At 36.9% G+C, this 13,674-nt stretch overlaps 1 protein-coding gene across 2 annotated transcripts in view; it reads left to right on the top strand.

Annotated features, from left to right (window-relative positions):
• SNF4Agamma (SNF4/AMP-activated protein kinase gamma subunit) overlaps window positions 1-13,674 on the top strand; it is a 924,355-nt gene that overhangs the window by 763,641 nt on the left and 147,040 nt on the right. For both annotated transcript variants that reach the window (XM_081736798.1, XM_081736797.1), the window contains one exon: window positions 8,934-9,058. In XM_081736798.1, the coding sequence (XP_081592924.1) occupies window positions 8,934-9,058 (125 nt within the window). The remainder of the gene's footprint in view (window positions 1-8,933; window positions 9,059-13,674) is intronic.

Raw genomic sequence — 13,674 nt, forward strand, 5'->3', positions numbered from 1 at the left:
TGATTTGCACTTGTTAATATTTATATTTAGATTATTTTCTATAAATACCAGTTAAATACGCTTAACAAATCACACAATACGCTTGTAATTTCACACAATCATTAATTGATTTTATTTCTAATATTTTTTTAAAGGTTGTGGCCAAATGACAGAATTGGTTAACTTATTAATAAAGAATATTAAAAAAAGTAAGGGTCCATGAGGTACTCCAGATCGAACGTCTTATCAACTTAGAAAAGTGGTCACGATCCGAGGGAAACAAAAACAAACACGTTTCACGACACTTTTTCTAGACTAGGCATCCTCAACTTTTGTCTCGTAGACGACCCTAACGTCCTATGAACCCTAAAGCTTTATGTTGTACTCTTTAGTGAAGCAACATTTTATCTGTTAAACAAGGAATAAATAACTTGCAGAAGTTTTTCAAGGTTTTTACACTTTTGTTGAAATAAAACAATCGCCCAAAATTTTATATTTTCTGTACTCATCACTCAGGGCCGTAACTTGTGGGGGAATAAGAGGGGCAACTGCTTCTCCCCCAGGAAAGCTCCTCGCCGTTCGAGGGGGGCCCATTTTAAGACAAAATTTTCTTACTCCATATACGATACGAACATGAAATTATAAATGAAGCATCAAACAGGTTCACTACAATTACATAAACAAAACAGCACACAAATGGTAAATAAAACAAAAATGAGTCGTGGGCCGATTTCAGTAAAAAAAAATGTCTACTATTAGGGGCCCTAGAAATAATATTTATACGTATGGTTTTGAGATTTGTCAATATTGTCTCCTTAATTAATTTGTCATGTATGGAATGGGCCCTGGGGCATAACTAACAGCCCCGCAGACCTTGCCGTTCAGGAGGGCTCACAGACTCCGGGGACCCATAGGGAGTAAAAGAAAGATGGAAATAGGGGGCCAAGAATTAGAAAACACCTTTCTCTAGTGGGCCCAAATACGCGTATTAATACTTGCCCCCCCCAGAAAAAATCTAAGTTACGGCGCTGTCTTCACTTGATGTATACATGCGAGGGTACTTGAATCCTCATTTTTGTTGCTGTAATGTGTACAGCGTTTTTGTTTTCGAAAGATAAGTCAATAAAAGAACGAAAATAAAAATTCGTTACTTTGGTCATTTCCGTCATGAGTCATCGTCTGCTGTTTTTTTTTCTTTTTCTCCCATGGAATGTTAAGTTAAGATACTTTTAAAATGTGTTTTTTGAAGTACCTTTTTAAAAATTAGTATATTTCAGTATCCGTAGCAAGGGAAATATATAACACTATTTCAAGAATAACACCGGGGGATTATTAGGAGTAAAGTTTGCACCATGTCTTTTTTTTCTGTCAAGTAATATATTTACATTTTGCCTGCCCTATAACATACGAAGTGTGCTATGAAATAAAGTAGTCACAGATTTGCATACGTTATTTCCATCGGAAAAAGTGAGACTTGATATGTTTCGTCTCCGCAGCTAGACAGAAGCAGCAGAGGCACTACCCTGGGGGTTCATGGCAATAAGGAGCCCTAGGAATGCAAAGTTTAATGTCGGATTCACTCATCATAAATATACTGACTGTAGGGATGCACACCCAGAAAATTTTTGTTAGGAGGGTCCCAAAGTTTGGGAATCTAATACTACGAGACATTTCGTTTGTGTAACATTGAACTGATGTTATTCTGTACCCCAAAAGACCATAAGTAATAGTTAAATAGTACCACCTGTTTTCTCAAATTAAAAATTATAGAACTAGGCTGTTTTTATAAGAAAAAATAGTACAGATGAAGTAAAAGATCAAATACTGCACTACATCAGTCACTTTCTGCAAATAAGTACCGGTATAGTTCTATTAAGAATATGTACAAATATAGGTCGAATTACGAAGTTTTTTTTTTGGGGGGGGAGTTCAGATCCAGTGAATCCGCAGCGTAGTGCGCCCCTAGAATTGCACTTTTAACTCTCTAAACTTATACAGTAGAAGAAACATTGTATTGGACGCTGTATCAGATATTAGTCAAATCTATTAGTAAATCCGATTGTTACGGAGGGTTAAAGTTTACCTCGTTCTACCAATCAAATTTATCGATATTACCTTCTTTCCTTCCATTTATGTTTAACTTAGTGACTACTTATTAATTTGTTTACTTAATTGACGATATTGGAATGTTATGTAAACACCTGGGAGTGTGGCACTGTTTTTTTTTTTTTTTTAATAAATTACATTGGCTCGCCTAAAGTTTTTCTTCGACCCCTCCTAAAATGGTTTGACTATTACTGGTATAGACTCTTCTGTATTGGGACACTTATTTTTGAAAATTTAATACTTCCTTTCTTTTTTATAATGCGAATTTTACTTCGAATGCGAATTTTAATGCGAATTGGGGTATAATACATCATAGTTCTTCCGGTTTAGGTTTTAATCCTTTTTAAATTTTCACGCAGAAGATAGTGAAGGGCAGAAGTTACAATAGGCATAGTTAACAATTTGATAAGTTCTGAATGGATATACTTCCTGGCTTTGTAGTTGTCAGCATCATGAATACCATTGAAAAGCCTGACAGGACTATATGAAAAAGTGTGCTTTATATAATACCTTGTGTTTCAGGACTGTGAGACTAAAGGTCAAAGGCCTTTTTGTTCGTAAGCATGAATTATCCGCCCCGATCACCAGCGTTTCAATTTCCTTTTTGGCCTTTTACTAGCAGTGTGTAGAGGGAGAGGGAAAAGGTATCGATAGCAACACACATTCGCTCATATCAAACACCATAGCAGAAACGAAGCGCAGCATTCCTCCTTTCTGTTGCTATGCTTTTTCTGGAACGCATGAAAAGGAATTTTGATTCCGTGTCACAAGCACAACGTGTGTATCAGATGTGTGTTCATTTTCATAGATGTTAATTGTTCATTTCTAGATAGCAGGTTTAACATAATATTTTTTGTTTTAGATTAACGTCCCACGTTTATGCATCGAGAATAAAGAAGACGGCGATGATAAGATGGGTAATACGAAAGTGAGAGGAAGCGGGAAAACCCCGTGAAAACCCATACTACTGTGTTCATCCACCATAAAGGCTGGGATCGAATCTTAATATAATGCTCTTAAATGAGTATGATAAGTTTCTTTCATGCATGTTTGAAAAATGGAATTTTCAGATGTCCTAGTCAGCCTCTTGCAGCCATAGGCGAATCCAGGGGGTCGTTTACCCTCTCCCCAGCGGCACAGACATCAGTGCTGCAAAAGCTTGATGAGAGAGAAAACAAAATATTTCATCCCCGTCAGAAATCCGTCCTATATCCGCTTCTGCTCACAGCGCACCAAGCCAATGTATCTAAGATTTTCTCTTGACAGAGCTGTTTTTCTGTCTTTTTGCGTCCCATAAGTTCCAGAGAGCAGTCAATTGTTTGTATATTTATTGTGCAACCAAGAACATGAGTAAAAAATGTGTCTATGATTTACGTGTGAAAGTTTTTTTATCACACACACACAAAAGCAACAAATACTCAGTTTTTGGAGCTGTCCAACGTAGCCCAAGATCGCTCTTCGGCTCTAGTACTTTTCCCGAATCATTCAAGTTCGCAGTACAAACTTCAAGGAGAATGGAATGGTCCAAGGAGTTATCTTTTGAATTTCAGTGGAAACTGCCTCTTACACGACAATATGTAGATGCCCAAAGGTCATCGCAAAAATTACCCCGCAAAGAGATCAGAATTGCCCCGCGTGAAAATTTCGTTTCCGGGACCTATGCGAACATGTGGATTTCTACAGGATGTCCACTGGCAAAAAATAGAAGGTTGATATTGCGGGACGTTGAGGTCACCTTGACGTCTGTATGCTCTGTGGGATATTATCGATATGTTCCTTTACTATATTTTCCGTTGGCAACACTGTACCTATTCAGTACTAATATTATTAGGACCACGCAAGTCTGACTTACAGTACTTTGTCCATTATTTCACATAATAAATTTTGAACGAAAGTTTTTTTTTTTTTTTTTTTTTTTGTTAGTGAAGCCAATCAGTTAAAATAGTAATTGTGACTTTAACAGTGCTGTCTGTCCTTAACGACATTTAAAATCTACAACACTTTGTTGCTTCTATGCAACCTGCACAATAGCAAAGAAATGCTGGTTGCCTATAGGAGAAGGATATGTGACTTTTCTTGTGGGAAAAGGCCCTTCCGAATATCCCATACATAGAATCACGTGATCCTCGTTAGTATCTTTTGCAGGCTGTGATTTGTCAATTTGATTTATTGGATTTTAGCCGTCAACACTGAGGCTATATGAGATGCGGACTTATAGCTTAACGCGGGAGCCCAACCACATGATCTACCATTCGAAATAGAACCCGCCACTAACCAATAGCCACCAGGGAATATGCAGCTATGATTTGTGTTGCTTATATAGTCTGTAATATAGGTGGGGTGCTGACTGCCACGGGTGCTGACTGCCACAGCCAATTATCGGTGCTGACTGCCACGACTGTGGCTGATTGCAAATATGAAGGTGCTGACTGCCACGACGGCGTGCTGACTGCCACGAGCCTGAGAGAAAGTTGCTAGACGTAACATTACCGGACGCCAAGAAGCATGAAAGAAACGTGATGAACCTTAGGATCGTGTTGTTCAGACCAACACCTAACAAAGGTAAACAGGTCTCTGTATGTACACTCATGTCCAAAATTATTGTCGCATGACTATAAATATGTTGTTCTAGTATTATAATTTGATAACGAATTCGCCCGGTATTTCTTATAATGTTAGTATGTGTATAATCGGCAAAGACAAGTATGTGGTAAATTTCATGTCAAAAGAGCAGTAAATAAGAACAATAAAACGAAAATAAATTTTTCGTGTCCATTAGTTACATTTTCTTTTACTCATTATGATTTTCGCATTTATAATTCTTTCCCTATGAAATGTACCACAAATGTACATTTCCTGATTATACACATATCAGTATTAAAATTACTCTGCAAAATTATCAAATTATATTCTTACAAGAAGACAGTTATAGATATGCGACAATAATTTTGGACATGAGTGTACTTCAGTTTTGTAAGGGAGCGGTGCGTACAAAATTGGTAGGATTTATGTATTCTCACTTAAACTCCCTATGTCATCATGAACTGTGTACAGCTGCGCAAATTGTTTCGAGCAGCTCTTGAAAGTTCCATCAAAAAAGCACTGCTGGCTGTCCTTCACAAGGGAAGTTCAGGATAAAGCACTCGCCTGCAGAGATACTAAGCATGCCATTAAAAGTCCCAATTCATGCAGATTACAACAAGCTAATAAAATTCCTGTACGGTTGAGAACGGTTCGAAATATTCAACTTGGAAGTTTATATGAGAAAATGTGGATCTGCGCATTTATACGCGTTAAATACAACATAATTAGTAACGAATATTGACATACGAATTGAAAGCTATCGGAAGTAACAGAAAAAAAAAGTGTTTCGCAATAACTAACGGGTTTGTTAGATACAATTAGTCATCACATTGTTCACAATAATCATAGGTTAGAGATGAAAATTGATCCTGTTGTTCTTCTGTTTTATGAAGAAATGACGCATGCAAAAGACTCCCTTGCACCATGAACATTTTATATGTGCAATTGCGTTGCATCCATCAAGGGAACAGTTCGCAGAACCAAACCAAAAAGCAAATTCGACAAGTGATTCAAAAGTTATAGGCCTATAATTTGTTCGTAACCTGCCTTTTAGAACGCAAACTGAAACAATCCAATGTATAGCGGTGATCGGAAGTGATTCATATGGACACGAACTTTATTTGTTTGTTTCGTTGGTACATTATAGCGTCCAGATGATGAAGTTTCATATTATGTACAAATCTGCCATAATCTTTGATTGATCGGAATCAAAACACATCAAATGGTTGCACAAATTGTGTGCAATTCTTTGGTATCTTCTCAACCATTAGGTCTTTGCCATCCGTCATGCAACTTGTAATGGACAATTTGTCTGTGGATGGACCCCAGTGATCAAGCAATAGCAAGTTCAAACCATCAGGCTTCGCCATGGGAGAGAATACTTAACGCATTGAAACGTGCATCCACTCATTTTCTCATATAAACTTCCACGCTGAATATCTCGAACAGTTCTCAACGTAAAGGAGTTTTATTACCTGTTGTAATCAGCATGAATTGGTCCTTCAAATGACATGCTTATTTCTCTGCAGGCGAGTGCTTCTCCCAAACTTCCCTTGTCAGCTGGTTTCAGACCCTCATATCAATTAAGTAATGCAATAAAACAATTAATATAAACAATGAAATGTGCAAATTGTACATATAACAGAAAAGACAATTCCTTTATAAAAATCCAAGCGTATGTCGTTCCACTTAGTGAGCAACTTTGTAACTTATAGGATGCAACATAGATTTGCTGTGATGATTACTAAATTAATCCCTAATTAGTCTCTACTAAATTAATTAATAATCATAAATTTAGTATGAGGGATTAATTCCTCTCTTTCCAAATACAGTTTCTCCCAGGCTCGTGGCAGTCAGCACGCCGTCGTGGCAGTCAGCACCTTCATATTTGCAATCAGCCACAGTCGTGGCAGTCAGCACCGATAATTGGCTGTGGCAGTCAGCACCCGTGGCAGTCAGCACCTATCCGTAATATAAATACTGTCAGTCTCCCCCCATTAAAAAAAAAGTCTCTTGAAGACACTGTTGAGCTAAAAGTAAAATTGACTCTTGCTATTTCCCGTAGGTACATAATATCAATAAACAGATTATGATGTTTGAAAGTCTATTCATGTTTAATTATAAGTGTGGGTTTTATTCGAGTCCCCTAATGTAATTACTTTTGGGGGGCACGGTGGCTCAGTGGTGGAGCGTTCACCTCTGGTGCGTGGAGTCCTTGGTTCGATCCCAGCTCGCGCCAAGTGAGCTTTGTGGTGAGCGGGTTCATGTGTTTTCTCGGGGTTCTTCCACTTCCTTCCACTTTCTTCATTCCACCATTTCATTCATTTCTCATCATTACTGTCTCCGTTAGCCTAGCTGGCATAAACGTGTGACGTAAAACTGAAATATTTTATTTCATTTCATTTTTGTCCATATTTCATTACTATGAATGTAGTGTGGCATTTCATTTCTCTCTTTCTCTCAGAAAATGAATAATAATAAGTATATTATGATTGAAGGTGAGTTTTGTTCTAGTAATTTTTCTTCAGATTGCTTTTAATGATCTTGATCATATTTCATAAATATTTCAATCTTAATTATAATTTGACGTAATTAATTGTTATTACAGAAAAAAATAAAGAAGATAAAGACAAGTTAGCTGTAAATGCAGTGCGACGCGTTCCATGCTTGCTTGTGTTATTGAGATGGTCACGAATAAATTATTATTTGTATGTACTAAACAAATTGTTTTTTCTCACCCATATTTATAAGAACTTTTGTGGCCAATTGATCGTATCACTACCACTTGAACATCCATTTGCAGTATGAATTACCTAACATTGTAAAATATGACAGCAAGATTATATATATGCGCGGATCCAAGGGGGGCTATAGGGGCTATAGCCCCCCTTGACGCTGAGGTATACACTGGATAAAATGGACTTCAGTCCTGTTTTACACTGGATAAAGCGGAAAACTATGGTTTAACCCCTTCCTTGACCATATCCTAGATCCGCCACTGTATATATATATATATATATATATATATATATATATATATATATATATATATATATATATATATATATATATATATATATACAGTGAAACCTGTCTTTAGCGGAATCGAGCGGGACTTGCAAAAATTTCCGTTAAAGTCAGGTTTCCGCTTAGTGGAGGTAGACCTTTCCTTTCCTTTTTTTTTTTTTAAAAAAAAATACATGCTTATAAAGGGGCATACTGAGAAAATATATTGCTGTACGTACATTGTTCGATTACAGTACTTCTTTCTTCTACGAATAAATACACAAAAAATTAAAATGAATACAAAATATACTATGCACACATTTTCTTTATTTTTCTAATAGCCAAGCAGGGTTTTCTGTGTACATTGCTGCTTGACTTTCCGCATACACTTTAGCCTGAGAAATTATACTAAATGAATCAGAATCATTTTTCCGTAAGGCAAATTTTTGCAGTTCCTTTAAACTTCTGAGAGCATCTTGATATATATTTATTCTACACTCTTCTTCGAACTCGGTATCGTATTACTGTTCTTCCTCTATCTCGTTTTCTTCTTTCCGACATTCCGTATGATTCTTGATAAGTTGCGGGGATTAAGGACAATTTGTGGGGTGAATATGAGTAGTGGTTGGGGAAGGTCAACACTGTCCAGCAATATTTAACAAAAGAACGAACATTTTATCGCAGACAGTGTAATGTATATGCCTCACAGAATGTCTAAACGCTGTAGTCCGGAACTCAGAATTTTCCGTCAAATGTTTATTTTTCTTTCCGTTGTCCGCGTAACACAGTTTCCGCTTAATGAAGGGACTTTTACACGTTTTGTTCTCCAAAATTCATGGGTCCGTGAAATATTTCCGTTTAAGACAGTTTTCCGTTTAATAAAGGGTCCGTTGAAGACAGGTTTTACTGTATATATATATATATATATATATATATATATATATATATATATATATATATAAAAGCTTAGCTCACGAATCTCTTGCCACGATTGACGCCAACGAAGAATTTCCTTTAAAACAGATACTATTGAAGTAATTTAAGTATAATACCTAGGTAAATAAAAAAACTTCAGTATTGAAGTAACCTAGGTACAATACTTAAGTTATTTCAATAGTATCTGTCTTGGAGGAAATTCTTCGTTTGCGTCAATCGCTGCAGAGATTCGTGAGCTAAGCTACGTGTGCAACATATCATAGATTTTAACTTGCGTTTGGGCATCAAAACAGAGCGTTATATATTTTATCTTCTTGTTCCAGGTGCCCTTCGGCGAGGTTCTTTGGATCCCGATCGCCGACGTCTTTCACTAGGACCTCCGCATCGTGCCTCGGAAGTGTTACTGGACCCCCATCATGCTGCCATGTTGTTCCGAGACTCAAGAGGGGTAAGTGTCTTTTTATATATATACCTTTCTTTAAAATCGTCTTGTAACTAACATAAACGTTGTAAAGTAGAGCAAATGGAGAAGTCTTGAAAAGAAGTCTTGGTCTCAGGAGGGATGTTCTAAGATATAGAAATCAATTTTTTTCTACCGTTATTAGCGCAAATCAAGAAGCATCTATGCACTGCGTTCCTGTGCTGGTCTCTTCAGTTTTGCGTCAGAATTATGTTTTTAGAAAATATAGTCTATCAATTGCAATCTATACTTATGTGTGATTGAATATATAAAAGAGTAAATTCACTCTCTGACTCATCACCAGATCTCCGAAATTATTATTCTTGTACGCTAGACTCCAGATCAGATATAATTTTTGGAAATGTGACCCCTAATTGGGGTACAGGAGGGGTAGAAAAGAATAACTCTTATTGGGAACTTTGAACTAATTTTATTGTATCAGGAACAGCTGTGTGAAAAGTATGGGATGGTGATAAACATTAATATAATAATAATAATAATAATAATAATAATAATAATAATAATAATAATAATAATAATAATAATAATAATAATAATAATAATAGCAGCAAATGGAAAGAAAAAAGTGGCATTAACTGTACTGTAGAAGTAGGCAAGGGCGCCTATGTTGTGGTTTCCAGGGGGGGGGGAGGGCAAGTATAAGCGACGTTTCAAAAATAGTTTCAAATTTTGCTGTAACTAATGTAAAAATTCTATTAGATTTTCGATATTCTGAAGTACAATTTCCTCTAGGGGGCAAGCGCCCCCACCTTGCTCCCCTGATGGGCGCCCTTGAAAGTAGGAGAGAAGAAAGAAGAGCAGGTACCAATTTTTATGTACGTAGGCAGTACAGTATTATTAGTAAGACATTAAATGTGTACGAGATAATTCAAAAATAGGAATTTCTAGAGAAACAATTAGGAAGATCGGATTATTTTTGGTCCTTATACGTGTAAAAAGAGTTGGGAAGAAAAACTTTTTAAATGTTCCGTGGAATATTGTGCTAATAGATATAGATATAAAAAGAAAACAGGCGAAAAAGAGATTAGACATAACTAGACTGTTTGAAAATGTTGATGCGGAGAAGGTAGGGCAAAAATCTGTTTCGGATGAATCAAAAAGTAGTGAGAAAATGCAAAAGAAAAGCGATGACTGAAGGACAATATAAAGATACTTAAAAAGAAGAAGAAAATAGAATATTGGTCTGAGAAGAAATTCTGTTACAAAAGACTTTTTGTTTTTAATTTGCTAAACGTACAGTAAAAGCGAAATTCTCAGTTTCTCGATATTTATGTTGCGAGCTTCTTCGTGGATAAGCGGTTAGCGTACGCGCCTTCGGCGTGGGAGACCCGGGTTCGATTCCCGACTGGACCTCATGTTCGAATTCCACGTTAATCAGTAGCTCCCGTCTCATATGGCCTCACTGCTGAAAGAGACACTAAACTCAAAATCAACTCAACTCGATATTTATGTTGCATTTTCTGCGAAATATTTCTCACACCTGACAGTTACCCAGTAACAGTACATCATTATTCTCCCAGCACTCAAAGCAGGTGGTTACTATGGCCTCATGATTTCATTTACGCATAATAGGTTGGACGAAAGAAAGAAATACAGTGTTATGTATGTTATTGTAAATATTTGATTTAAAGTTACGTCCATTGAGTGTGACATAGTATAGTGTTTTAGTAGTTAATAGAAATAAGTTTTGCACAATACTTAGGCAATGATACGAACGAACTAAAGTCATTTCCTAATCAAGAATGGACATATTTCTTTGTTGATTTTCCAAGAAATATATATAGGGGTCGGACAAAAAAAAATCTAAAACGTTTGCAAAAGTGTGAAAATCATACCTAGTATGGTGTGGGGCCTCCTTTTGCGTCCAAAACAGCTTGGATCACACGTGGAATGGACGTATACAGCTCCTGAATCGTGGTGTGTGGAATTTTGTACCATTGTTCGTCCAAAACATGCTCCAGTTCCTTAAGGGATGCTGGTGGAGGGTAATGAGTCCGAAAACGTCTTTCTAACTCAGACCACAATGGCTCAATGATGTTCAGATCTGGTGATTGTGGGACCAGGGGAGGTGTGATAGCTCCTGGTCATGCTCCTCAAACCATGATTTCACCGTTTTTGCAACGTGACACGTGCATCAACCTATTATGCGTAAATGAAATCATGAGGCCATAGTAACCACCTGCTTTGATGGGACCTGCAGAAAACCACGATATCACTGTCCATACTGTAACAGAACCACTCCCATGCTTTACAGTTGAGAGGAGACAGTCTGTATCATAGGCCTGCGACGGTGTTCTCCATACGTAAACACGACCGGTTGTTAGAAACAAGGTTAAGGTCGATTCATTGGACCACATTACGTGTTTCCACTGCTCATGAGTCCAAGCCTTGTGGTCCTTGCACCACTGGATACGCCTTTTCGCATTTACTGCTGTGACCATGGGTTTGGCAATAGTGGCCCTGCCATGAGTTTTCATTTTATGAAGTTCCCGTCGCACTGTTTTCGATAAAACCTGGTTCTGTATGCCGGAATTGAGTTCAGACGTAATTTTCATTGATTTTTAGCTGCTACAATCCCTTTTAATGCCGTCCGGTCCCTATCTGACAAAATTGTCTTTCGACCACTGTTGTACTTTGCAGACATCTTTTGCCCATGAATTGTGTATGCCTTCGTGACATAGGACAGGGTTTCTTTTGTTACCCCTACAATGTTCGCCACTGTTGCCACTGAAGCTCCAACTAGACGGGCACCAAAGATCAGGCTTCTTTGTAAGTCTGTCAGGTCACCCATTTTACCGTATCACTTTCGCACCACAACACTCACAGGTGAACTGGTTACTGCTGACGGAAGAGGAAGGTCCACATGACACATTGAAAACAAAAAATGATCGGCTACCGCAACACATGTTGTATAGTGGAGGTCCAAACTTACGTGTCCTTTATGAAGTGTTTTTTAGATTTTTTGTGTACCCCAGTATATATATTATACAGCGGCGGATCCAGAATATGATCAAGGGAGGGGCTAAACCATATTTTGCCGGTTTATCCAGTGTAAAGCAGGATTGCATGCCATTTTATCCAGTGTATACCTGAGTGTCAAGGGGGGGGGGGGGCTGTAGCCCCTATAGGCCCCCTTGGATCCGCGCCTGTATATATAAAATATATGTATTTTTTCAAGACAAACGAATTATGTGATATTGTCAGGTTATTCATGAAATATTATTTATGAAATATGAACAAAATCACTGTCATTTTTTTGAAAAAAAAATCCAAAAAAACTATTCCTTGTCGATTTTCTGCAGTGAAGTGACAGACCACAGTGGGAGTTATTAAAAAGCAATGATTTATGAAATATTAACAAAATCATTAGAGACGTTTGTGAGAAAATATCAAATTTTGATTTCAACCCTTCAGTAAACTGTCCGTATTTTTTAGGGGTAGGAAGAGAACTCGAAGAACACCTATGGAGAATCATAAAAATAAAACGTACGCTGTAAAAAATAATCGCGATACGCTGAACGTTATGGCTCCTAGGCGATTGCACATCAGGTCGAACAGACGATTGTCGGAAAATAGCTTTTTCGGTATGTATGGGCCATGAAACGTGTAAATCCGTTGAAATATCGAATTAATGTTTTTTTTTTTTTTCACGATCATCGTACTTTCTTTTCTCCTTTCGTTGCTCGATAGCATATAAAACAAGCGATTATATTGTTTAAACTTGCATTAGATTAGTATTCAGAATAGTCAGAAATACTCTTTTTTTGTGTGTGTTTTATTAAGCAAAATAAATTTTCATTTATCATCTATATATTAAAATGCTAGGTTTATATGTTTGTGTTCAAAGAAAAGTTTTTAAGTTGCTCTCCAATCCTTTCGACAGTGAGATCTCGAAAACCACAAGTGCTAGAAACGTGCCGTTTTCGCTGATCGATTCCAAATTTTGTGTAGGTTACCAGTTCTAATTGAATATTTACGTGGCCGTTATTTCTTTATTACATTTCTTAGGAGGCACTGGAAGTGTTGAAATATTTTAAAAAGTAAAGCATAATATCCTATGAGTTATACATTCCAACACAACAAAGTTGTATACAGAGATTTTATATCTCTCAGGAGATTGTTTCAAATGAGAATGAAAAACGAACTATCATCATTTATCCAGGCCAAGATGAATCTTTATTATTTGGAGTGTTTTGCCCAATGAACACCATATGTCACTGACATTATAATTAATTGTGTATGTAATGTATTTGCTTATTACATACTGCATACAAGAAGAAAGAAAACACTGATCACAAATGAATTAGAAACTCCAATCGGAAGTAGGCTCAATCTTGCAAACGGTGCGAGATATTAAAAAGTAATCGAAAAAAATCTCTCATTTATGGTGCCCCTTTTCGATTTTTATCAAGACATCTTTCATTTGTGCCTGTAAAGAGACATGTACAGATGTTGTGAGGAATGGCAAGGAGATTCATGCTCATATATGAATGATACATTGTGTAGAGAGCACAGGTTCAGCTAGTTTTTTTTTTTTTAAATAATTTATTTAAGTAGTTGCTTAAATCAATTTGTTTTAAATT

The sequence above is a fragment of the Thermobia domestica genome, chromosome 13 (genome assembly GCF_964235325.1).
Source record: "Thermobia domestica chromosome 13, izTheDome1.hap1.1, whole genome shotgun sequence".
In the NCBI taxonomy this organism is placed as follows: domain Eukaryota; kingdom Metazoa; phylum Arthropoda; class Insecta; order Zygentoma; family Lepismatidae; genus Thermobia; species Thermobia domestica.